The sequence below is a fragment of the Globicephala melas genome, chromosome 11 (genome assembly GCF_963455315.2).
Source record: "Globicephala melas chromosome 11, mGloMel1.2, whole genome shotgun sequence".
NCBI classification, from domain to species: Eukaryota; Metazoa; Chordata; class Mammalia; order Artiodactyla; family Delphinidae; genus Globicephala; species Globicephala melas.
Genome location: NC_083324.2, coordinates 37,399,351 through 37,426,461, shown reverse-complemented (window position 1 = coordinate 37,426,461; position 27,111 = coordinate 37,399,351). Strand labels below are relative to the sequence as shown.

The following is a 27,111-nucleotide window of genomic DNA, read 5'->3' as shown; positions in this document are numbered from 1 at the left end:
ATTATGATTTTGGGCAGCCTCTCTGCTAATGGGTGCGGTTGTGTTCCTGTCTTGCTAGTTGTTTGGCATAGGATGTCCAGCACTGTAGCTTGCTGGTCGTTCAGTGAAGCTGGGTGCTGGCGTTGAGATGGAGATCTCTCGGAGATTTTTGCTGTTTGATATTATGTGCAGCTGGGAGGCCTCTTGTGGACCAGTGTCCTGAAGTTGGCTCTCCCACCTCAGAGGCACAGCACTGAGTCCTGGCTGCAGCACCAAGAGCCTTTCATCCACAGGGCTCCTTAATTTGGGATGATTCGTTGTCTATTCAGGTATTCCACAGATGCAGGGTATATCAAGTTGATTGTGGAGCTTTAATCCGCTGCTTCTGAGGCTGCTGGGAGAGATTTCCCTTTCTCTTCTTTGTTCTCACAGTTCCCAGGGGCTCAGCTTTGGATTTGGCCCCGCCTGTGCGTGTAGGTCGCCGGAGGGCATCTGTTCTTTGCTCAGACAGGACGGGGTTAAAGGAGCTGCTGATTCGGAGGCTCTGGCTCACCCAGGCCGGGGGGGTAGGGAGGGTCACGGAGTGCGGGGCGGGCCTGCAGCGGCAGAGGCCGGGCGCGTGATGCTGCAGCCTGAGGCGCGCCGTGCGCTCTCCCGGGGGAGCCGTCCCTGGATCCCGGGACCCTGGCAGTGGCGGGCTGCACAGGCTCCCCGGAAGGGCGTGTGGCTAGTGACCTGTGTTTGTACACAGGCCTCCTGGCGGCGGCAGCAGCGGCCTTAGCGTCCCATGTCCGTCTCTGGGCTCCGCACTCTTAGCCGCGGCTCGCGCCCGTCCCTGGAGCTCTCTCAAGCAGCGTTCTTAATCCCCTCTCCTCGTGCACCAGGAAACAAAGAGGGACGTAAAAGTCTCTTGCCTCTTCGGCAGGTCCAGACCCCTCCCCGGACTCTCTCCCGGCCAGCCGCGGCGCACCAACGCCCTGCAGGCTGTGTTCACGACGCCAACCTCAGTCCTCTCCCGGCGCTCCGACAAAAGCCGGAGCCTCAGCTCCCAGTCCCGCCCGCCCCGGCAGGCGAGCAGACAAGCCTCTCGGCTGGTGAGTGCCGGTCGGCCCGATCCTCTGTGCTGGAATCTGTCCGCTTTGCCCTCCGCACCCCTGTTGCTGTGCTCTCCTCCGCGGCTCCCAAGCTCCCCCACTCCGCCTCCTGAAGTCTCCACCCGCGAAGGGGCTTCCTAGTGTGTGGACACTTTTCCTCCTTCACAGCTCTCTCCCGCTGGTGCAGGACCCGTCCCTATCCTTTTGTCTCTGTTTAGTTTTTTCTTTTGCCCTAACCAGGTACGTGGGGGGTTCCTTGCCTTTTGGGAGGTCTGAGGTCTTCTGCCAGCGTTCAGTAGGTGCTCCGTAGGAGTTGTTCCACGCGTAGATGTATTTCTGGTGTATCTGTGGAGAGGAAGGTGATCTCCGTGTCTTACTCTTCCGCCATCTTCCCAAGGGCTTCTTCCACAACCCAAATGCCCCAGTTTTATGTCAGGTCCTAGGTTTACATCAGGTACCCGGTAATACATCAGGTGTCACGGTTTACATCCGGTACCCAGTTTTAGGTCAGGTGCAAAGTTAGGCGCCGGCTTTACGTCAGTCTCCCGACTTTCAGCCGTGGTTTTAAGTGAGGTTCAGTAGCAGTTTTTGCTGTGCTTCATGTTGGTCTTCTTTCAGGGAGCTTCAAGTAGTGAATCAGGCCTTCATCCTCTTCTCACTTGGAGCACTTTTCATCCCTGTTCTCCCTCTACATCACTAGTAGCTTTTGACTCCAGAGCCTAGAAGTGCTATGATTTCACCCTAGTTCACTGCTCTGTTTTTTTCTGTTCTGTTGCTGCTCTATTGAGGTGTTAATTTTATTTTGGAGTTCAGAAATACATTTGGTTTTCTATTTCATATTTCTCCGCTGGGTATTGGGAGGTTAGGAAATATGTCGAAGCATGAACTTATGGAGCTATTTGGACAAGAAGTCTTTGTGAAATATATTTTTAAAGTACAATATGAAACCTAACTCATTTTGACATTGTTTATTTTAGATATGCTTTGGCAATTTGTAAGTAATGAAAATTAAAAGATTAAGTAAGAGTGAACAATAGCTGCCATTTATTAAATATCCTGTATACTGGGCTTTGTAATTGACATTTTATACCCATTATATCACACTTGAGAATTCCAGATGAGAAAATAGGATTATTTGTTTACTTCACATGAGGTGGGCAAGGATTTGAGAGTTAAATACCTTTGCCAACACATGCCAAGGAAGTAGGGAAAGTAGGAATTGAGGCCAAGTTATCCTACCCTAATGATCATGCTCTCAGCTACATTTCTGTGCAATATACATTGAATTAAAGGATCGTCTCTTTTCACTACCAAATTTCATTTCTAACAAACTCTTGTTTTTTTTCAGGGTAACAGTAGTGTTTTATTTTTTATAAATTGCATGCACATCCATAAACCTAATAAATAGGTTTTGTCTATTTTTTTTTATACAGTAGGTTCTTATAGTCATCAGTTTTATACACATCAGTGTATACATGTCAATCCCAATCACCCAATTCATCACACCACCCCCCCACCCACCTGTGGCTTTCCCCCCTTGGTGTACATACGTTTGTTCTCTACATCTGTGTCTCAACTTCTGCCCTGCAAACCGGTTCATCTGTACCATTTTTCTAGGTTCCACATATATGCGTTAATATACGATATTTGTTTTTCCCTTTCTGACTTACTTCACTCTGTATGACAGTCTCTGGGTCCATCCACGTCTCTACAAATGACCCAATTTCGTTCCTTTTTATGGCTGAGTAATATCCCATTGTATATATGTACCAATCTTCTTTATCCATTCGTCTGTCGATGGGCATTTAGGTTGCTTCCATGACCTGGCTATTGTAAATAGTGCTGCAATGAACATTGGGGTGCATGTGTCTTTTTGAATTGTGGTTTTCTCAGGGTATATGCCCAGTAGTGGGATTGCTGGATCATATGGTAATTCTATTGTTAGTTTTTTAAGGAACCTCCATACTGTTCTCCATAGTAGCTGTATCAGTTTACATTCCCACCAACAGTGGAAGAGAGTTCCCTTTTCTCCACACCCTCTCCAGCATTTGTTGTTTGTAGATTTTCTGATGAAGCCCATTCTAACTGGTGTGAGGTGATACCTCATTGTAGTTTTGGTTTGCATTTCTCTAATAATTAGTGATGTTGAGCAGCTTTTCATGTGCTTCTTGACCATCTGTATGTCTTCTTTGGAGAAATGTCTATTTAGGTCTTCTGCCCATTTTTGGATTGGGTTGTTTGTTTTTTTAATATTGAGCTGCATGAGCTGTTTATATATTTTGGAGATTAATCCTTTGTCCATTGATTTGTTGGCAAATATTTTCTGCCATTCTGAGGGTTGTCTTTTCGTCTTGTTTATGGTTTCCTTTGCTGTGCAAAAGCTTTTAAGTTTCATTAGGTCCCATTTGTTTATTTTTGTTTTTATTTCCATTACTCTAGGAGGTGGATCAAAAAAGATCTTGCTGTGATTTATGTCAAAGAGTGTTCTGCCTATGTTTTTCTCTAAGAGTTTTATAGTGTCCGGTCTTACAGTTAGGTCTCTAATCCATTTTGAGTTTATTTTTGTGTATGGTGTTAGGGAGTGTTCTAATTTCATTCTTTTACATTTAGCTGTCCAGTTTTCCCAGCACCACTTATTGAAAAGACTGTCTTTTCTCCATTGTATATCCTTGCCTCCTTTGTCATAGATTAGTTGACCATAGGTGCGTGGGTTTACCTCTGGGCTTTCTGTCTTGTTCCATTGATCTCTGTTTCTGTTTTTGCACCAGTACCATCTTGTCTTGATTACTGTAGCTTTGTAGTATAGTCTGAAGTCAGGGAGTCTGATTCCTCTAGCTCCGTTTTTTTCCCTCAAGATTGCTTTGGCTATTTGGGGTCTTTTGTGTCTCCATACAAATTTTAAGATTTTTTGTTCTAGTTCCATAAAAAATGCCATTGGTAATTTGATAGGGATTGCATTGAATCTGTAGATTGCTTTGGGTAGTATAGTCGTTTCCACAATATTGATTCTTCCAATCCAAGAACATGGTGTATCTCTCCATCTGTTGGTATCACCTTTAATTTCTTTCATCAGTGTCTTATAGTTTTCTGCATACAGGTCTTTTGTCTCCCTAGGTAGGTTTATTCCTAAGTATTTTATTCTTTTTGTTGCAGTGGTAAATGGGAGTGTTTCCTTAATTTCTCTTTCAGATTTTTCATCATTAGTGTATAGGAATGCAAGAGATTTCTGTGCATTAATTTTGTATCCTGCAATTTTACCAGATTCATTGATTAGCTCTAGTAGTTTTCTGGTTGCATCTTTAGGATTCTCTATGTATAGTATCATGTCATCTGCAAACAGTGGCAGTTTTACTTCTTCTTTTCCAATTTGTATTCCTTTTATTTCTTTTTCTTTTCTGATTGCCGAGGCTAGGACTTCCAAAACTATGTTGAATAATAGCGGTGAGAGTGGACATCCTTGTCTTGTTCCTGATCTTTGAGGAAATGCTTTCAGTTTTTCACCATTGAGAATGATGTTTGCTGTGGGTTTGTCGTATATGGCCTTTATTATGTTGAGGTTGTTTCCCTCTATGCCCACTTTCTGGAGAGTTTTTATCATAACTGGGTGTTGAATTTTGTCAAAAGCTTTTTCCGCATCTATTGAGATGATCATATGGTTTTCATTCTTCAATTTGTTAATATGGTGTATCACATCGATTGATTTGCATATATTGAAGAATCCTTGCATCCCTGGGATAAGTCCCACTTGATCATGGTGTATGATCCTTTTAATGTGTTGTTGGATTCTGTTTGCTAGTATTTTGTTGAGGAGTTTTGCATCTATATTCATCAGTGATATTGGTCTGTAATTTTCTTTCTTTGCAGTATCTGTGTCTGGTTTTGGTATCAGGGTGATGGTGGCCTCATAGAATGAGTTTGGGAGTGTTCCTTCTTCTGCAATTTTTGGAAGAGTTTGAGAAGGATGGGTGTTAGCTCTTCTCTAAATGTCTGATAGAATTCACCTGTGAAGCCATCTGGTCCTGGGCTTTTGTTTGTTGGAAGATTTTTAATCACAGTTTCAATTTCATTACTTGTGATTGGCCTGTTCATATTTTCTATTTCTTCCTGGTTCAGTCTTGGGAGGTTATACTATACCTTTCTAAGAATTTTTCCATTTCTTCCAGGTTGTCCATTTTATTGGCATAGAGTTGCTTGTAGTAGTCTCTTAGGATGCTTTGTATTTCTGCGGTGTCTGTTGTAACTTCTACTTTTTCATTTGTAATTTTATTGATTTGAGTCCTCTCCCTCTTTTTCTTGATGAGTCTGCCTAATGGTTTATCAGTGTTGTTTATCTTCTCAAAGAACCAGCTTTTAGTTTTATTGATATTTGCTATTGTTTTCTTTGTTGCTATTTCATTTATTTCTGCTCTGATCTTTATGATTTCTTTCCTTCTGCTAAGTTTGGGTTTTGTTTGTTCTTCTTTCTCTAGTTCCTTTAGGTGTAAGGTTATATTATTTATTTGAGATTTTTCTTGTTCTTTTTTTAAAATTTATTAATTAATTAATTTATTTTTATATTTGGCTGTGTTGGGTCTTCGTTTCTTTGCGAGGGCTTTCTCTAGTTGCGGCAAGTGGGGGCCACTCTTCATCGCGGTGCACGGGCCTCTCACTATCGCGGCCTCTTTTGTTGCAGAGCACAGGCTTCAGATGCGCCGGCTCAGTCGTTGTGGCTCACGGGCCTAGTTGCTCTGCGGCATGTGGGATCTTCCCAGACCAGGGCTCGAACCCGTGTCCCCTGCATTGGCAGGCAGATTCTCAACCACTGCGCCACCCGGGAAGCCCTTTTCTTGTTTCTTGAGGTAGGCTTGTATAGCTATAAACTTCCCTCTTAGAACTGCTTTTGCTGCACCCATAGGTTTTGGATTGTCGTGTTTTCATTGTCATCTGTCTCTAGGTATTTTTTGATTTCCTTTTTGATTTCTTCAGTGATCTCTTGGTTATTTAGTAACATAGTGTTTAGCCTCCATGCGTTTGTGTTTTTTACGTTTTTTCCCCTATAGTTCATTTCTAATCTCATAACGTTGTGGTCAGAAAAGATGCTTGATATGATATCAGTTTTGTTAAATTTACTGAGGCTTGATTTGTGACCCAAGATGTGATCTATCCTGGAAAATGTTCCGTGCGCACTTGAGAAGAAAGTGTAATGTGCTGTTTTTGGATGGAATGTCCTATAAATATCAATTAAATCTGTCTGATCTATTGTGTCATTTAAAGCTTCTGTTTCCTTATTTATTTTCATTTTGGATGATCTGTCCATTGGTGTAAGTGAGGTGTTAAAGTCCCCCACTATTATTGTGTTACTGTCCATTTCCTCTTTTATAGCTGTTAGCAGTTGCCTTATGTATTGAGGGGCTCCTATGTTGGGTGCATATATATTTATAATTGTTATATCTTCTTCTTGGATTGATCCGTTGATCATCATGTAGTGTCCTTCCTTGTCTCTTGCAACATTCTTTATTTTAAAGTCTATTTTATCTGTTATGAGTATTGCTACTCCAGCTTTCTTTTGATTTCCATTTGCATGGAATATCTTTTTCCATCCCCTCACTTTCAGTCTGTATGTGTCCCTAGGTCTTAAATGGGTCTCCGGTAGACAGCATTTATATAGGTCTTGTTTTTGTATCCATTCAGCCAACCCGTGTCTTTTGGTTGGAGCATTTAATCCATTCACGTTTAAGGTAATTATTGATATGTATGTTCCTATTACCATTTTCTTAATTGTTTTGGGTTTGTTTTTGTAGGTCCTTTTCTTCTCTTGTGTTTCCCACTTAGAGAAGTTCCTTTAGCATTTGTTGTAGAGCTGGTTTGGTGGTGCTGAATTCTCTTAGCTTTTGCTCTTCTATAAAGCTTTTGATTTCTGCATTGAATCTGAGTGAGATCCTTTCCAGGTTGGGTAATCTTGGTTGTAGGTTCTTCCCTTTCATCACTCTAAGTATATCATGTCACTTCCTTCTGGCTTGTAGAGTTTCTGCTGAGAAATCAGCTGTTAACCTTATGGGAGTTCCGTTGTATGTTATTTGTCATTTTTCCCTTATTGCTTTTAATAATTTTTCTTTGTCTTTAATATTTGCCAATTTGATTAGTATGTGTCTTGGCGTGTTTCTCCTTGGGTTTATCCTGTATGGGACTCACTGCGCTTCCTGGACTTGGGTATATGTATATATTTTATATATATATATTTTTTCGACTATAATCTTTTCAAATATTTTCTCGGGTCTTTCTCTCTCTCTTCCGCTTCTGGGACCTCTATAATGCGAATGTTGTTGTGATTAATGTTGTCCCAGAGGTCTCTTAGGCTGTCTTCATTTCCTTTCATTCTGTTTTCTTTATTCTGTTCTGCAGCAGTGAATTCCACCATTCTGTCTTCCAGGTCACTTATCTGTTCCTCTCCCTCAGTTATTCTGCTACTGATTCCTTCTAGTGTAGTTTTCATTTCAGTTATTGTATTGTTCATCTCTGTTTGTTTGTTCTTTAATTCTTCTAGGTCTTTGTTAAACATTTCTTGCATCTTCTCGATCTTTGCCTCCATCGTTTTTCCGAGGTCCTGGATCATCTTCACTATCATTATTCTGAATTCTTTTTCTGGAAGGTTGCCTATCTCCACTTCATTTTGTTGTGTTCTGGGGTTTTATCTCGTTCCTTCATCTGGTACATAGCCCTCTGCCTTTTCATGTTGTCTATGTTTCTGTTTATGTGGTTTTCGTTCCACAGGCTGCCGGATTGTAATTCTTCTTGCTTATGCTGTCTGCCCTCTGGTGGATGAGGCTATCTAAGAGGCTTGTGCAGGTTTCCTGATGGGAGGGACTGGTGGTGGGTAGAGCTGGGTGTTGCTCTGGTGGGCAGAGCTCAGTCAGTAAAACTTTAATCCTCTTGACTGCTGATGGGTAGGGCTGGGTTCCTTCCCTGTTGGTTGTTTGGCCTGAGACAACCCAGCACTGGAGTGTACCTGGGCTCTTTGGTGGGGCTAATGGCAGACTCTGGGAGGGCTCACACCAAGGAGTACTTCCCAGAACTTCTGCTGCCAGTTATCTTGTCCCCACGGTGAGCCACAGACACCCCCCACCTCTGCAGGAGACCCTCCAACACTAGCAGGTAGGTGTGGTTCAGTCTCCCTGGATTCAGTGCTCCTTCCCCTGGGTCTCGATGCGCACACTACTTTGTGTGTGCCCTCCAAGAGTGGAGTCTCTGTTTCCCCCAGTCCTGTCGAAGTCCTGCAATCAAATCCCACTAGCCTTCAAAGTCTGATTCTCTAGGAATTCCTCCTCCCGTTGCTGGATCCCCAGGTTGGGAAGCCTGACGTGGGGCTCAGAACCTTCACTCCAGTGGGTGGACTTCTGTGGTATAAGTGTTCTCCAGTCTGTGAGTCACCCACCCAGCAGTTATGGGATTTGATTTTGCTGTGATTGCGCTCCTCCTACCATCTCACTGTGTCTTCTCCTTTGTCTTTGGATGTGGGGTATCTTTTTTGTTGAGTTCCAGTGTCTTCCTGTTGATGATTGTCCAGCAGCTAATTGTGATTCTGGTGTTCTCACAAGAGGGAGTGAGAGCACATCCTTCTACTCCGCCATCTTGGTTCAGGCCTCTAACAAACTCTTTACTCTGCATGAATCCAGAATTTCTTTGGAAATTTGCTTATTAATTCACTTTATTTGGTTATTTTTCTTAGTGTTCTGACTACATTCTGCTTGGTCTGTGGAACCGTGTATTTATAAATAACACTGTATCTGAATTTTAAGAATTTTCAGGATACTGATTATATATTATAGACTAAGAAAAATACGTCAGTATTAGTATATACTTGGGTTAGTATAAATTGAGGTAAGTCCAAAGTTTTAGAACTTTAAAATAGGAACAATGTAATTTTTCCATAGATCTCAGTGATTAAAGTAGCTGGAGACCCAGTAGGTGAAACTTTCAAGAAATTTTATTCCAGTTTATCCTATACAGCATTTCTGCTTTAATGTTACTAAAACACAACACTCTTACAGCATCTCCCATGTCTCTCTATTTCCATAGTGTCAAGTTTAAATCTCAGCCTTGCACTGAAAATTCACCTTATAAATTTGATGAATATGGATAGTGCTCTGGCATCATTCCAAGATGATTTTTTTTATCTGCTGGAATAAATCACAGAAAATAAAAAAGAAAGCCGTATAGCATAATCAAGTAACATATATTCATTGATGCTCCATATTAATACACGGTCACCTTTGAACACAGTGGTGGTTTGTCAGCTGTGTAGAGAAATGATACTTAATGCTAATTTGTGAAATGAATTTTCCTTTGTTGCTTGCAAGTGGATGATGTTCTCTTTGGCTAACAAATTGGAGTATAGGTTCCATCCACCTCAGCATATCAGTATATAAAATCTTTGGTCCCAGAAAATATTTCATTAACTCTCAAAAGTGGCATAGACATTATAAAAATATTATCAAGTCATGCCCTTACTTTGAACAACCTTTCAGTATCGTCTCATTCATTCTCAATGCCCTGTGGTGACCTAAATGGGAAGGAAACCCAAAAAAGAGGGGATATATGTATATGTATAGGTGATTCACTTTGCTGTACAGTGGAAACTAACACGACTTTGTAAAGCAACTATGCTCCAATAAAAATTAATTAAAAAAAAGGTCTGGTATCTTTAGTATCATTTGGAAAGGCCCTGTGAGAGCTGGCCTCAGTCATACCAGTCTTCTTTAAGTTCTTAGATATGTGAAATTCTTTACCATCTCAGTGACTTCTTGTATATTGTTTCCTCTGCAGGTGACACCACACCTGTCCCTCCCAACAAACTTTTCTGTCGTGACCTTTTTGCATCTTTTGGGCATTGCCATTTCTTCAGAGAAGACTTCACTTATCTTCTCTTCTTTAATTGTGTCCCCCAGCTAAAATCTCTGTTAGTACAATTTGGTTTCTTTCTTAGATTCATTGCTATCCATATCTGTTGTGATTATTTGTCTAATTCCCTATCCACAATAAGAGCTCTATGAAGATAGGGACCCTGTCCATTTTTGTTCACTGATAAATCCTTGGCAATTAGCACAGGGACTGGCACCGTAATGGATGTTGCTTACAAGGTAGTTGGAGAGAAACCTAGTACCTTTCTGTTTCCAGGATCACAGTTCCTCTACCAGACCCAGAACTCCTCAATGGACAAGTTGAGGAAACTTGTTTACATTAATTCAGTTCACTTATATTATTGCAGTATATTACTGCTAAACAATATGTATTCAATTAGATATACCTCTCTTTATATTTGCATGAATTTAAATTTGATTTACATGTGTTGAAAAGGTCAGTAGACAGTATTCTGGTATTTTATCAAAGATAATGGGACTGTTTGTTGTGGCTCTGGTTCTAGGCAGTATGAAACTGTGGTTCCACTTGAAGATTCTATTGTGACTGAAGTTACAGCAACTCTGCAAGAATGGGCCAGTCTGTGGAAACAACTCTATGTGGTAAGTAGTTTATAACTAGTTTACTAGATCATTAAAGTTAATTGTACCAAGTGAAAACATTATTGTACTTGTGCCAGTTGCAAATTTATAGATTTCTGAATATTGAGTTTTTCAAATGTATGTTCCTAATATTAACTGAAACACAGTAGACTTGAGTTTTGTCCAGCCTGAAGAGAACACATTACTCATATACCTGCAGTTCTCTCCATCCTATTCCAGTCAATAGAATGTAAGTTCCATAACGCCAAGGATTTTAGCTGTCTTACTCGTTGCTGTATCCCCAGAAGCTTTCACAAAACAGGTCTTTATTAAATGAATGAACAAACTTCAGAGTTACATTGTGAACCTAATGGTGGGTAAAGGCCAAGAAGCTGTATCAACACTTTCTTACAGCTAATAAGCTTAAAGGATATGTCATATATGATACTTTTTGCCAAGCCAACAATTACTAGGTTAATAAAACCTCAGTTCATATCCTCTGGAAACTTAGAGAGTAGAGGGTGATAGGACACAAAAAATATAGACTGAAAATAAGTGGCAGGGTTTGGGTTCTGAACAAGATGGAGTAAACACATTCTGTTTTTCTCCTACTAATCACAAAAATCCTGGACAAAACTCATGAAATACCCTACCAGAAAACTCTGAAAGTTAGGGAAAAGAAGGTGGACTATCTAAGGACCTTGAGACTCAAGGATTGAGTGAGTTCCCTGATTGTCTATTTTTCTTGCCTCCCATATATCTTGGTCTGGATTGTAGAGAAGTCTACAACCTGGAAATGCTAATGAGTGCAGACAAAAAAATAGTGCCAAGGAAAGCCTGTTCTCTCTAGCCAAAGGATGGCCCAGCAAGATAGAAACATCCTAACCTATCCCATCCGTTCTCTAGGAGAACATCACAATAAAATCTATACCCCCTCACACTCAAACAGGCATTACAGCAGCAGTATCCATGACCAGAGCTTTGTCTCACACACACCCTTCCCCCACCTGCAGTAACAAGGAGATGTCCCCCTCCAGTGGAGCCTGTGGGTCAAACTTTGACTTCTCCTCTTCCCTGCTAAGTAATGAGGCAGTCCCCTTCCTCAGCAGAGCCTGTAGGGAGGACTGTCTTCCACCCCACCAGAATTTACAAGGTGGCAACTCTCTTCAGCAGAGCCTGTGGGTGAGACCCTGGCTTTCACAACTACACAGCATTAACAAGATGGTGCCCTTACCCTGCAGAGTTTTGAGGCAGAACTCGACTTTCTTCCATGCTCTGAAGTAAGGAAGAAGCATTCCTCCACAGAGGAGCCTGTGGTTGGAGCTTTTGATTTCCACTCCCCTTGCAGTAATAAGGTGGTACCCTCCCCAGCTGAGCCTGTGGGTTCATTGACTTTCACAAATCCCCACTCCCCTGCATATTACCCTATTTTCTATGCCTGCTCTGCTGAAATGAGGCAGTGCTTCTCCCCACTCAAGCCCATGCTGAGGATAATGGGGAGTGGAGTTCTGTCGTATAGGTAACATGTAAATAGAGAAAACCGAGGAGTACTGGAGAGACTTTATAAACTAAATTGACATTTGAAACACAGTCCACAAAAGTGAGCCTGCGATCACATTCAGAATCTAAACAGGTTGACCATTCACTAAAATAAAAGATTTAAGTAGGAATTAGAGTATGATAGTATAGTACTTAAAATGTCCAGCCTACAACCCTAAATTACTCGTCATATGAAAAAATCAGGAAAAACTCAACTCTAACAAGAAAAGGCAATCAACAGAGGCTAACTTTGAAATGACACAAATGTTGGAATCATCAATAAGGATTTTAAAGCAGCTTTTGTAAAACTGCTCCAGTGAGCAATTATGAATTCTCTTGAAACAAATGAAAACATAAGAAACTGCAGCAAATAAGTAGAAAATATAAAGAATCAAATGAAAATCTTAGAACTGAAAAATACAATAACCAAAGTTTAAAAATTACTGGTTAGACTAAATAGCAGAACGGAAAGGACAGAGGAAAGAGTTAGTGAACTTCAGGATGGATCAGTAGAAATTATGTAGTCTGAATAATGGAGAGAAATTGAAAAAGTGAACTTAGACTCAGAGACCTGTGGGACAATAACAAAAGGTATAACATTTGAGGCATCAGAGTACTAGACAGAGAGGACAGGATGTGGAATTTAAAAAATATTTGAAGAAATATTGGCTTAAATCTTATCAAATTTGCAAAAGACATAATTCTACAGATTCAAGAAGCTGAGTGAACTCCCAGCACAATAAACCTAAAGATATCCATACCCGGACCCATTATAGTTAAACTTTTGAAAATTAAAGCCAAAGAAAAAATCTTGAAAGGGAAACCAAACATTGCTATTAGGGAAAGGGCAATTTGAAACAACAACAGATTTCCTATCAGAAATTGTGGAAAACAGAGGAAGTGCTAAAAAAAAAAAAAAACAACCTGATGTCACCCCAGAATTGTGTATCCAGGAAAAATATACTTAAGGAATGAAAGAGAAATCAACACATTGTCAGATGAAAGAAAGCTAGCAAAATTTGTTGCCAGCAAATTGGTTGTAAAATAATGACTATGAAGGAAGTTCTTCAGACACAAAGGAAGAGATAATGGAAGGACAGTTGGGATATTAGAAATGGAGAAAGCAGTGGAACGGATAAATAAATCCTCTTCAGTTTAAAAAATTGTCTGATGATACAAAGCAAAAATTACTACATTTACATGGTTCTCAATGTATATAGAGGTTATATTTAAGAAAACTGTATCGAAAGTGGGAAAGGAAAGGGACATAAAGTGTGGCAAGGTATTTGTGTTCCACTCAGGGTAGTAAAATGTTGATACTAGCAGGCTATAGTAAGTTACACACACACACACACACACACACACACACACACACACACACACACACACTGTAATCTCTAGAGCAGTCATTAAAAATATTATATGGTAATTCAAAAAGAGTCATGTACCACAGTGTTCATTGCAGCACTATTTATAATAGCCAGGACATGGAAGCAACCTATGTGTCCATCGACAGATGAATGGATAAAGAAGTTGTGGCACATATATACAGTGGAATATTACTCAGCCATAAAAAGAAATGAAATTGAGTTATTTGTAGTGAGGTAGATGGACCTAGAGTCTGTCATACAGAGTGAAGTAAGTCAGAAAGAGAAGAACAAATATCGTATGCTAGCACATATATATGGAATCAAAAAAACATGGTTCTGAAGAGCCTAGGGGCAGGACAGGAATAAGGACACAGACATAGAGAATGGACTGGAGGACACAGGGAGAGGGAAGGGTAAGCTGGGACGAAGTGAGAGAGTGACATGGACATATATACACTACCAAATGTAAAATAGATAGCTAGTGGGAAGCAGCCGCATAACACAGGGAGATCAGCTCGGTGCTTTGCAACCACATAGAGGGGTGGGATAAGGAGGGTGGGAGGGAGATGCAAGAGGGACAGGATATGGGGATATATGTATACATATAGCTGACTCACTTTGTTATACAGCAGAAAATAACACAACATTGTAAAGCAATTATACTCCAATAAAGATGTTAAAGAAAGTATTATATGGGGATATAATAAAACTATTGTAAATAAATGAAAATGGAGTACTAAAAATGTTCAAGTAACCTATAGGAACATAAGAAAGGGGAAACAGAGGAAGGTAAAATGGAGGGAACAAACAGAAGTACTAAAATGGCAGACTTAAGTCCTAACATATGAATAATTAAGAGGTAGGAAATGGTAGAATTGATCAAAAAAGACTGAACTGTGTTTTGTCTATAAGAAACTCACTTCATATGCAATGACACAGGGAGGTTAGGAGATAGAAAAATACATACCGTGCAAACACTAATCAGAAGAAAATTGGAATGGCTGTACTGAAAAGAGATAGTAATATTAAGTATGAATTATCTCTTCCTTAAATAAATGTAAATAAAAAAACTTACTTTAGTGGAAAAAATTGATGTCAGAATAAAGAAAACTACTAGGAAGAAAGGGACATTTCAAAATGATAAAAAGATCAAAAAGATCAAGTCTTAAGTACGCATGCACCAAAAAACAGAGTTGGGAAATAAATGAAGTAAAACCTTAAAGGACTGAGTGGAGAAAATAGTTGAAACTAGAGAAATCAGATATTATACTTGGGGATTTATAACCCCTCCACTTACTAAAGGATATAACTACTAAAAATTATCAAGGATAGGGAAGAACTGAACAGTGCCGTCAACCATCAGGATCGAATGGAAATTTTTAGAACATGGAGTGGTATTGGCAGAGAGATAGACACAGATTATAGATTAAGGGAACAGGATAGAGAGTTCAGACGTAGATTCAGTCAAGTAAGGGCAACTGATTTGTGGCAAAGGTGCAAAAGGAATTAAACAGAGGAAACATGCTTCTGTCAACAAATGGTTAGGTGGAGTAGTTGGACATTCAGAGGCAAAAACAAAAAACTTGACTTAAACCTCATTTCTTATACATCATAGACCTAAATGTTAAACATAAAACTATAAAAATTTTAGGAGAACATATAGGAGAAAATCTTCATGACCTGCAATTAGGTGAAGAGTTCTTAAGCATGACACTAAAGGAACAGTCCATAAAAGTAAAGGTTGATAAATTTGACTTCATCAAAATGAAAAATTTTGCTCTTGAATGACCCTGTTAAAGGATGAAAAGATAAGTCATAGACTGGAAGAAAATATTTTCAAATCACATATCTGTCAAAAAACTTGTATGTAGAATATATAAAGAACTTTCTAAACTGAACAGTAATTCTAGCAGTAATTTCTAACCAGTTAGAAAATGGGCAGATGACTTGAATAGACACTTCATCAAGGAGGATATATGGAGAGTCAATAAGAACATGAAAAGATTTTCCATATAATTAGCCATTAGGTTAATTGAAATTAATGCATCTTTTCTCCCATTCTGAGGGCTGTCTTTTTGTTTTGTTCATGGTTTCCCTTGCTGTGTAAAAACTTTTAAGTTTAATTAGATTCCATTTGTTTATTTTTGTTTTTATTTTCATTAATGTAGGAGGTGGATCAAAAAAGATCTTGCTGTGGGTTATGTCCAAGAGTGTTCTGCCTATATTTTCCTCTAAGAGTTTTATAGTGTCCAGCCTTACATTTAGGTCTTTAATCCATTTTGAGTTTATTTTTGTGTACAATGTTAGGGAGTGTTCTAGTTTCATTCTTTTACATATAGCTGTCCAGTTTTCCCAGCACCACTTATTTTGAGTGCTTACCTTGTGCCTGTGCTTCACTTTTTACATACATTACCTCATTTTAATTATCACTACAATTACAATTATTCTCATCATATTACTGATTAGAAACTGATCCTTAGAGAGGATAAGGAATGTGCCCAAAGTCATATAAATAGTAAATGTTCAGCCAGACCCCAAATCTAAGTTCATTAGACTCCAGGGCTCTTAATAACTCATTATTTATCTTCTGAATTAAATTCTTTTAATATTGATATATCTCTCATACAATTTATGGTGATTTTAGTAGTTACTTATTATCATCTTCTGAAATGGTAGTTTCATTTATTAGAATGAAGATTATGTGGCAACAGCACCCCCTCCAAAATTGTAAAATAATCGTCCCTTAAAAAAAATAGACATTTATTTCTTTTTCAAGTAGGCACAGGCAGTCTGGATTTGGTATGGCAGCTCTACCATCATAAAGGACTCAGGCTCATTCTGTTCTCCTGCTCTATCTTTCTCATTATAGTGCTTCAGCTTTGTAGCCCCAAATGCCTAGCTCTAGTAGCACATCTGCACACCAGCTGTAGGAAGGAGGAAGAGAAAGAAAAAAGACATGCTCTTTTCTTTAAAGGATAGTTCTTGGAAGTTGCTCAGAACATTTCTTGCCTACTTCCTGTTGGTCAAAACTCAATCACAGGGTAACCTCTAGCTGAAAAAAGAGGCTGAGAATTGGTCTTTATTTAAGATGGCCATATACTAGCCCCAAATCAGGCATTCTATGACTGTAGAAAAAGTGGAGAATGAATACTGAGGGACCACTAGCAATCTTGGCCACAGCAACTGTGAAAATTATTTTTCTGTAAACTTCTGTTGTGTTTTTCTTTTCTGCCAAATTTATTTGTGAAATAGTGGAATAATGCCTTCACCAACACTTTAATGTATGTGGAGAAGTGAATTTTAGGTAAAACATGAAAAAGTAATGAAGTTGTTGGTAAGAATCATTAGAATCACCCAAGCTTGCCTTTGATATGTTTTGGTAACTTGACATGCATTTGTGAGGGTAAATATATTGTACCTAAAAGTTAAAATCATACAGATAACGATGTCTTCTTTTACAACAGCTCATCTTATTCAGAAATGTTCTGGATAAATTAGAGCTGCTATTTGATGCAGTAGTTTAGAACACTTAACATTTGAAAAATCTTTTAGGTGTGCTTTAAGGCTTATATATTTGCTTACCAGTTTTCCAGAGATATGGAAAAACTTGAAAGTGAGAGGCTGTAGTGGAAAGAGGACTACTGCAAATCATGATTTTTATACTTTATACCCCAAATTTGAAATTTCCATTACAGTTTTTAAATTCACTTTTTGATGAATGGAATGTTGCCTTTCTTTGCCATTTTAACAAACTGCAGTGTTTCTGGTTAATTCTTTTTAATCTGTTGTTAATATCACAAGTGTCAAATGATTGTTCTTATTCTTTTATACAGATAGGAGGTCAGACATGTAGCCAGTTGAATTCAAAACAAATGAATACAAGTCTTTTCCAAATGACTTTCTACAAGAAGAGAATAAAAATCTGTAATGTTACCAAAATCAGAAAGCCAAACATTCTCCCTTTGTTTTCCCTACTTAATTTCAAACCTTATAGTTCCTTTCTTGATCTAACTTTACTAAGAGGCAGTTAATTACCTGGCTGTCCTCTGAGAAGTATACTTAAGAGCCCAAATGAATCTAGGTTAACAATGTCTAAAGTCTAATTTATCTGATTTTGAAAACAAAAGGAAAATAATTTAAATAAAAGACAGTAAACTATGAGAAACAAGTCTCAACATATGTGACTATAAAGATTAATATCTTAAGATGTTAAAAAAAAGATTAATATCTTTCTGTAAATAGAGTGTGTACAAGTCAATAAGAAAACCAGTAAAAACACTGCAGATATTCAGCAAAGGATAAAACAAGCCATTCATAAAGCATTACATTAGGGAGATATTCAGTCTTACAAACAATCAAGGACATGGAAAGTAAATCAATGAAGTAATAAATTCTCCTTCGAATTAACAAGTAAGAAAGTGGAAATTATCCTCTGCCATTGAATTTTTGCTGAAATGAATACCTCCATATCCACTTTGCTGGTTGATATCAAGTTTTTGTTGGCACATTTGAAAAATAGTTTGGGAAAAGCCTTCAGATTCTTCAGACCCTAGTAATTCTAATTCTGGGAATTTGTTTTAAGATAAAGTTAAATATGGGAGTGGGTTGAATTGCAGTCTCATAAATATTTCCATTAAAGCATTATTTGCAATAGCAAACATAAGTTTACTTTCCTGAATGTGCCAACTGTAGTCCAAGTAAGACACAGATAAGCTGGTGTTTACATCTAAAGAGCTGTTAGAAAAATTTAAATAGTATGTTACATACTGAAGTGAATTTATGCAAAATTATAAAGTATAACTTCATCTATATTCTGAAAACATATTTGGGGAAAAAATGAAAAAAATTCACCAGTATATTAATGGAGATTAATTGAGGGGTTAAGATGTTAGATGTCTTCTTTTTCTAATCTTTGTTTTCAACATCTTGAATTGTGAATATATATTATTTTGATTGTTAGGAAAAAATAACCTAAAGCTTTCATCAAAACAATAATGATATTGTGAAATAATACTACCAATGTTAAGTGAATAATATGTGTATACAAGAGCTTAAGGTAAGAGATGACACTACCTAATTTTCTACGTTTAACTTTTATCATAGCATCAGCAAGTGTATGTTAAATTCTAGGGAAGGGGCTTTGGACCTAGGCTCAGATCTTGGCTTTTTACCTTCTATGTTAGTCTTCTGGTTAGGTCTTAGCTTTATAATAGCCATTTATAGCACAGAGAATTATTTCAAAGGGTTGTAAGAGATTAAATAAAATTGCATATAAAGCTTCAAGCACTCAATCAGTGTTAATTGCATTATTCCGTTTTTGATATGAACTATATATCTCTCCAGATATGCATAACTGATGTTGCAATTTGTCACTTAAGAACTATCTATGCATAGAGAAATAAATAGACTCAATGAAATGGACTTCATTTGCATAATGGGGTATTTGGAAAAGAGTATATGTATACTTGAGCCAGGGTAGAAAAATCTTCATCTCTCTGAGGCAGTTAAAACCATAATCTCCTCATCCAGTAATCTTATTTTGATGTGAAAAAGATCATCTGAGAACCGTCATTTGTGGAAAACAATGACATCATTACTCACTCCTGTCAAAAGCAAGACTGCCAAATTTTAAATAGATATTTATGCTACAGTACTTTTTTTTTTTTAAACCAAAAGCACATTAGAAGTCGTATATAGAAGATACGTTTCTCCTTTTGCCAAGATAACAATTGAGGCCAGTAAAGCTAGAAAAGAAACTTACTACTCAGAATTATCCTTATTCTTCATCTCTAGAGTTACTACAGAAATGAGAAAAAGCGAAGTTTCCAACAACTAAGAAATCTTCATCAAAAAACTGTGTAGTTGTTTCTATTTTCCATGATAGGGTTTAACATCCAATTATAGTGTCTCTTAAGATGACAGTAAAAACTAAATAGAACAGGCATGTGTACTTGCATTAATCTTGGACTATGAATTTTCCTTCATGTGTGTAACTGAAGGATTTTATAATTGTAGCTAAGTAGGTTTAATCATTTGTACTATTTTAGGGTAACATTAGAAATTTTGCTTTTCTATTAAAAACTCACCTTTATTTAATTGGATATCTATGATGAAGCTTACCCTGTAGTTTACTTTTTCCTTTGTGATAGAATATAACTTAGTACAGCAATATTTTCATGTTATAGAAAGCTATTAAACATATTTCGACTAGAACGTAGTTACTTAAGATGATATGCTTTATAACAGTTCCACTTTGTATTGCTATAAGAGTTTAAAAAATTTTTTTCAGGAATCCTAAAAATGAATAATTTCTAGATTTTATTAGAAATAAGGCACAGTTCTCGAAATTCTGCTGAATAGTGTCTTTCTAATCTTTGGAAGATTATATCTGTAAATGGAAGGCAACATTTCATATTGAGGCCCCACCTAAAGAACAGAAGATATAAAATTCATTTTTATGTTTGTCTCAAGAATATTGATTTGACAAACGTTAAGAACATATGTGTTTACGTCATCATATGTTTAGGGTGCGTATAAGAGGAATTCAGCAGAGACTGAATGCATAGGCTCTGGAGAGAGACTTCCTGAGTTCAAATTCAGATGCCACAACTCGGTAGCTGTGTGATTTTGTGCCTGTTAGCTTCCTCCTAGGAGATGATAATGGTATCTGTTTCCTAGGGTTACCATGTTGTTTAAATGAAATAAAAAACTTAGAACACCTTTTAAGTGCTTGAACGCTTACTTGTTATTTCATTTTTGTTGTTAGTAAGAATGATACTTGCTATTGTAAGCGTCTATTCCTTAACCAAGTTTTCCACTTGCTTTAGTCCTACATTTTTTCAAATATATCCTAGCCCCCATCCCACCTTACTCTTAAAATTTCAGTCTTTAAAACTGGCAAGCTCTTTTTCTTGCTGCATTTAAAAATAATTTTGTATATAACAAAATGATATTTTTAAAGGGTTTTCTCTCAAAATATGTTGTAAATCAGTATTTTAATGACTTAAGGCTTTTTGTTTTCAACTGAGCATAACTTTTAGTGTATTTTATTTTAGCTAGGTTTAAAATCTGAAAGAATATTTTGGCAGGCACCGTGTGGCTATCCAGTAGCTGGATTCCTTTTCTTCCTTGTTAAAAGAGCCAGAACTGTTTAGGTTGGCATTGTGTACAGCTAAAGTATCCATCTTTCCAGACTCCCTTGAAGTTAGGGGACGCCATGTGATGCATTTCTGGCCATAAATTATATGCAAAAGTTTCTACAAGGGGTTTCTGGGTGAGCCATTGTTTTTCTTGTAATAAGTGACTTCCTGTATTGGCATATGGTAGAGTTGCCATCTTATTACCAAGAGATGACGGTTATGTTAAAAAGTACCTTCCAAGGATGGCAGAGCACAAAGATGGAAGGTATTTAAGATATTGCTGATATTGTAGGATCACTGTAGAAGCCCTGGACTGTTTACTTTTGAATTTTTTATGTGAAAAAATAATCCTTGTTTTTGTTAACTCCTTTTATTATATGTGTTAAATGCAGCCAAACACAAACCTCGTTGACTGATGAGATGTCACTGAAAGAATAGTGAACTTACTAATTAAATGATTGATTCCCACTACTTTTAATTTACTGATTTTATTTTTCTGTAAAATGGGGGCTTGCCTTCACTACTGTCTGTATCCATTGAAATGGAAAAATTGATTTCTGAATTGTTTATATAAAAATGCATATTTTAAAATGTACTTTTTCTTTCAAGTTGAAATTTCAGTCATTTGATCATTTTAATCTTAATACGAGACATATTCTATAGTTTGAAATCTTAATAGACTCCATGAAGACATAATAACTGTAGAAAAGATAACCTTAAGTAGTTGATATCATTTCATTTTATTTTACTGCCTTTTCCAGTCAGCTCAGTTTTCTTTGCGAAGTAAACTTTCATTTCAGTGTGCTTGAAAGTATTTGTTTGCAGGAGAAATGATTTATCACGGTTCTTAGATTACTTTTGTATCATCGTAGGGGAATTGTGTTAATAGAATAAGAATATTGGGATACTAGTATGGGAACAGAATGTTAAAACTGCACTGTTTCTGTCTTACATACACTCACATCCTATTATGAACAGAACTACCCTCCTGCCACCCACATGCAAGATATCCTTAGAAACTGTGAAGCATGTTTGGCTAGCATTAGGTCAATTTAATGAAATATGTGTAACACCTGTCCACTAAAACTACAAACCATTGTTGAAAGAAATTAAAGAAGACCTAAATAAATGGAGAGATAATCAGTGTATAGTGATCAAGATAGTGTGGTATTGGGGGCTTCCCTGGGGCGCAGTGGTTGAGAGTCCGCCTGCCGATGCAGGGGACACGGGTTCGTGCCCTGGTCCAGGAAGATCCCACATGCCTCAGAGCGGATGGGTCCGTGAGCCATGGCCAAAAAAAAAAAAAAAAAAGATAGTGTGGTATTGATGAAAGAAAAGACATGTACATCACTGGAACTGAACAAAGACAACAATTGACCACACAGATATGGTCAGTTTTTTCCATTTATTTATATATTTTAAATAAAGATTATATATAATTTAAGGTGTACAACATGATGATTTGATACACAATATGCATAGTGAAGTGAATGCTAGAGTTAAGCTAATTAACATGTCACCTTCTCCTCACATAGTTACCATTTTTGTGTGTGTGATGAGTGCCCCCAAAATCTACTCTCTTAAGTATATTTCCAGTAATCAATGTAGTAGTATTAAGTATAGTCATCATGCCTGTGTATTAGTTCTCTAGGCTTATTCATCCTAGAAAACTGCTACTTTGTACCCTTTGACCAACATCTCCCCATTTCCCCAGCCCCTGATAACTGTTGTTCTACTCTCTGCTTCTGTAAGTTCTACTTTCTTTTTTTTTAAGATTCCACATATAAATGAGGTCATACAGTATTTGTCTTTCTCTGTCTGGGGCTTATTTCATTTAGCATAATGCCCTCCACCTTTATCCACATTGTTGCAAGTGGCAGTATTTCCTTCTTTCTCATGGCTGAATAATATTCCATTATATATATATTACATAAGCATTAATATATATCCATTATATAATTATATATATCACATCTTTTTTTATCCATTCATCCATTGGTGGACACTTGGGTGTCACTATTGTGAATAATGCTGCAGTGAACAAGGGAGTGCAGCTATCTCTTTAAGGTCCTGATTTCATTTTCTTTGGGTATATACCCATAAATGGGATTGCTGGATCTTATGGTAGTTCTGTTTTTAGTTTTTTGAGGAATCTGCATGCTGTTTTCCATAATGACTTTACCAATTTGCATTCCCACCAACAGTGTACAAGGGTTCCCTTTTCTCCACATCCTCACCAACATTTGTTATCTTCTGACTTTGATAATAACCATTCTAGTTACATAACATTTGTAAGCCAACAGTTTAGACAACCTAGAAGAAATGGATAAGTTCCTAAAAGCATACACCCTTTCAAGACTGAATCATGAAGAAATAGATCTACAGGGACTTCCTGGTGGCACAGTGGATGAGAATCTGCCTGCCAATGCAGGGGACACAGGTTCGATCCCTGGTCCAGGAAGATTCTCCCTGCCTCGGAGCACCTAAGCCTGTGCTCCACAACTACTGAGCCTACAATCTAGAGCCTGCGAGCCACAACTACTGGGCCCGCATGCCTGGAGCCCATGCTCTGCAACAAGAGAAGCCACCGCAAGAAGCCCGTGCACTGCAACGAAGAGTAGCTCCTGTTCTCCACAACTAGAGAAAGCCCACGTGCAGCAACAAAGACCCAACACAGCAAAAAATAAATAAAAAATTTTTTTTAAAGAAATAGAACTATAGTTCAATGCATTGAATATCAATGAGGTGATATATCGTTGTTTTGACTCGCATTTCCCTGATGATTAGTGATGTTGAGCACCTTTTCATATATCTGTTGGCCATATTTATGTCTAATTTTGAGAAATGTCTATTCAAGTCTTGCCCATTTTAAAATCAGATTATTTCTTTTCTTACTATGAGTTGAGTTCCTTATATATTTTGGATATTAACCTGTTATCAGATGTATGGTTTGCAGATATTTTCTCCCATTGTGTAGATTGTCTCTTCATTCTGTTGATTGTTTCCTTTGCTGCAGAAGCTTTTTAGTTTTAGTCCCACGTATCTATTTTTGCTTTTGATGTCGTATATAAAAAAAGCATTACCCAGGCCAGTGTCAACAAGCTTTTCCCCCATGTTTTCTTCTAATAGTGTTATGGTTTCAGGTCTTAAATTTAAATCTTTAATCCATTTTAAGTTTATTTTTGTAGATGGAGTGAGATGAGGGTTCAATTCATTCTTTCTAGGTAGAAAAGCAGTTTTCTCAAATGCCATTTTTTTTTAAGAGACTGTATTTTCCCCATTGTGCATTCTTGACACCTTTGTGGAAGACCATAAATCTGTAGACTTATTTCTGGTCATCATAGACACTGGGCTGTATGTCTCTTTTTATGACAGTACCATGCTGTTTTGATTAAGGTTTATAGTATATTTTGAAATCAGATAGTGTGATGCCTACAACTTTGGTGGGGATTTTTTCCCCCTCTCTTCAGATTGCTCTGACTGTTCACCATCTTTTGTGGTTCCATATGAATTTTAGGATTTTTTTTCTATTTCTGTGAAAAATGAAAGAAGGCCATTAGTATTTTTAAAAAAATAAATTTATTTAGTTTTGGCTGTGTTGGGTCTTCGTTGCTGTGTGCAGGCTTTCTCTAGTTGCGGCAAGTGGGGGCTACTCTTTAATTGCGGTGTGCAGGCTTCTGATTGCAGTGGCTTCTCTTGTTGAGGAACATGGGCTCTATGCACACGGGCTTCAGTAGTTGTGGCACGCGGGCTCAGTAGTTGTGGCTCACGGGCTCTAGAGCACAGGCTCAGTAGTTGTGCATGGGCTTAGTTGCTCTGTGGCAAGTGGGATCTTCCTGGACCAGGGCTTGAACCCGTGTCTCCTGCATTGGCAGGCGGATTCTTAACCACTGTGCCACCAGGGAAGCCCCCCATTAGTATTTTGATAGGAATTGCATTGAATCTGTTGATCTGTTTCTTCATAATTCAGTCTTGGAAGGTTGTATGATTTTAGGAACTTATCCATTTCTTCTAGGTTTTCTAAATTGTTGGCTTACAAATGTTCACTATAGTCTCTTGTGATTCTCTGTTTCTTTGGTATCATTTGTAATGTCTCCTCTTTCCTGGATGCATGGGCACTGACCCAAGTGGGCCTTGAGCCTGAGTCTTCCCAGGCCCGTCTGGCACCGGGTTTAGCCCAGTGCCTGATTACACATGAATTGGCTTAATCCTGAGCCTGCAGGGACTAGCCTGGTACTGGGGTCCAGTATGGGCAGGCTTGATACCTGAGACCACAGAGTCATGCTCAGTGTCTGGGACTGTGGTGTTGGTGTGTGAGAGCTAGAGTGCTGTTATGATGAGCCTAGGGCCTTAATCAGTGGTGGCAGTCCTGGAGCCTGGGTCCAAGGATACTGGCCCAGTGCTAAGATCTACTGCGGCAGGCCAGGCCTGTGTGCTGGTTTCACTGGACCTGGGGCCACAGGGTCTGGTCTTTTCTGGTGCTGGAGGGGCCCCCAAGGCTGTAGGGTCTCTTGTGTTGGGGAAGCCCTAGAGCCTTGGCCGTGGGAGCTAGTCTGGAGGCTGGTGCCATGGGGGTTGCCTTGGTGCTACAGCAGACCAGGAGCCTGGGTCTGTGTGTGCTGGCTTCAAGGTTGGATCCATGGGGAGGCTGGGACCTGGCTTGGCACAGGGTTGGGCCTGGAAGTTAGGTCCGTAGGGGTCAGCTTGGCACAGATTGGGGCCGGAAGCCTGGCTGCATGGGGTAGGCCTAGAGGTCAGGTTGACAGGGGCTGGTGTGGCACAGGGCGGGAACTGGGACCATGGTCTGTGGTTGCCCACCTGGAGGCTGGATCCATGGAGGCTAGCCTGGCATTTGGTCCATGGGAACTAGCCTGGCACTACAGTGAGCCTGTGGCTGGTGATGGGGCAGGCCAGCATTTGGTTCCATGAGAGCTTGCCTGGGGCTGCAGGGGTTCACTTGGCACTGGCTGGTCTTGTGCTGGTGTCTGCAGTGAAGTAAGGTGCTCACTTCACTCTTCTTTCCCTATGGAGAAAGTGTATCTCTCTGCACTGGGCTGCTGAGGCTTTTAGAAGCAGTGACAGGGGTAACATGAAATTGTCTTTTCTGTTCTCTTCAATGTGTCTTTTCTTATTTCTGTGCTACACCCAGGAATCCTTAGCTCTCCTGAAGGTATTTTCGTGCATAGAAAGTTGTTCAGATTGAAATTTCTGTGAGAGGACAAGTGCTGGAAAGTCCTATACCACCATCTTGCTGATGTCACCTGTGGTCAATTAATTTTTGACAAAGATGACAAAGCACCTGAGTGGGGAAAAGGAAAGTCTTTTTAACAAATGAAAACAAATGAATATCCAACTGCAGGGGAAAATGAACATTGACCCTTGCTTCATACCATACTCTACACCCAAATATAAAGCTAAAACTCTGTCTAACACTTCACAGTGAAAACACAAGAGAAAATCTTAGCAACCCAGAGATAGTGTAGATTTCATAGGACATTAAAAGCACAAATCATAAAAGAAAAACCTGACAATATCAGACTTCATCAAAATTAAAAACTTCTGTTCCTTGGAATGCACTGTCAAGAAAATGAAAAATAAGCAAACTGGGAGAAAATATTCTGTTACATATATCTGACAAGTGAATCACATGCAGAAAGAAGAACTCGTACAATAAGACAACCCAACAAGAAGAGGCAAAGTATTTGAATAGACAATTTACAGATGAAGAAATACGAATGACCAGTAAACAATGAAAAGATGCTCAACATCATTAGTTACCGGGGAAATACAAATTAAAACTACAGTGTGATACCACTGTGCATCTATTAGAATGGCTAAAATTAAAAAGACTGACAGTATCAAGTGTGGATAAGGAAGCAGAGCAACTGGAACTCTCATACACTGTTGGTGGGAATGTAAAATGGTAGACCCATTTTGGAAAATGGTGTGACAGTTTCTTATGTAGTTAAATATACATCTCCCCGAGATATTTACAATGACATGGAGATTTGTATACAGATTTTTTTTTTTGGTGGCTTTATTTGTAACAACCAATACTGGAAATATCTTAAATATCCATCAGTAGAAGAATAATCAAATTTTTGTATGTCCATATAAGTGAATACTAAGCAATAAAAATAAATGAACTCCACTGGTAAATGCATCATTGATGGATCTTAAAAACATGCTGGGGCTTCCCTGGTGGTGCAGTGGTTGAGAGTCTGCCTGCCAATGCAGGGGACACGGGTTCGTGCCCCGGTCTGGGAAGATCCCACATGCCGCGGAGTGGCTGGGCCTGTGAGCCATGGCTGCTGACCCTGTGCGTCCGGAGCCTGTGCTCCGCAACGGGAGAGGCCACAACAGTGAGAGGCCCACGTACCGCAAAAAAACCAAAAAAACATGCTGAATAGAAGGAGGTAGACTCAAAAGAGTACGTGTACTATGTGATTTCATTAATAAGTTCTAGAACAGGTAGAATTAATGTGTATTCACAGAAAGCAAATCAGTGGTTGTC

General features: G+C 38.7%; 1 protein-coding gene across 9 annotated transcripts in view; it reads left to right on the top strand.

Moving 5' to 3' along the window:
- The window catches only part of DOCK3 (dedicator of cytokinesis 3), a 403,879-nt gene that overhangs the window by 115,054 nt on the left and 261,714 nt on the right, over positions 1–27,111 (top strand). For all 9 annotated transcript variants that reach the window (XM_060308605.1, XM_060308604.1, XM_060308607.1 and 6 more), the window contains exon 5: positions 10,474–10,570. In XM_060308605.1, the coding sequence (XP_060164588.1) occupies positions 10,474–10,570 (97 nt within the window). The remainder of the gene's footprint in view (positions 1–10,473; positions 10,571–27,111) is intronic.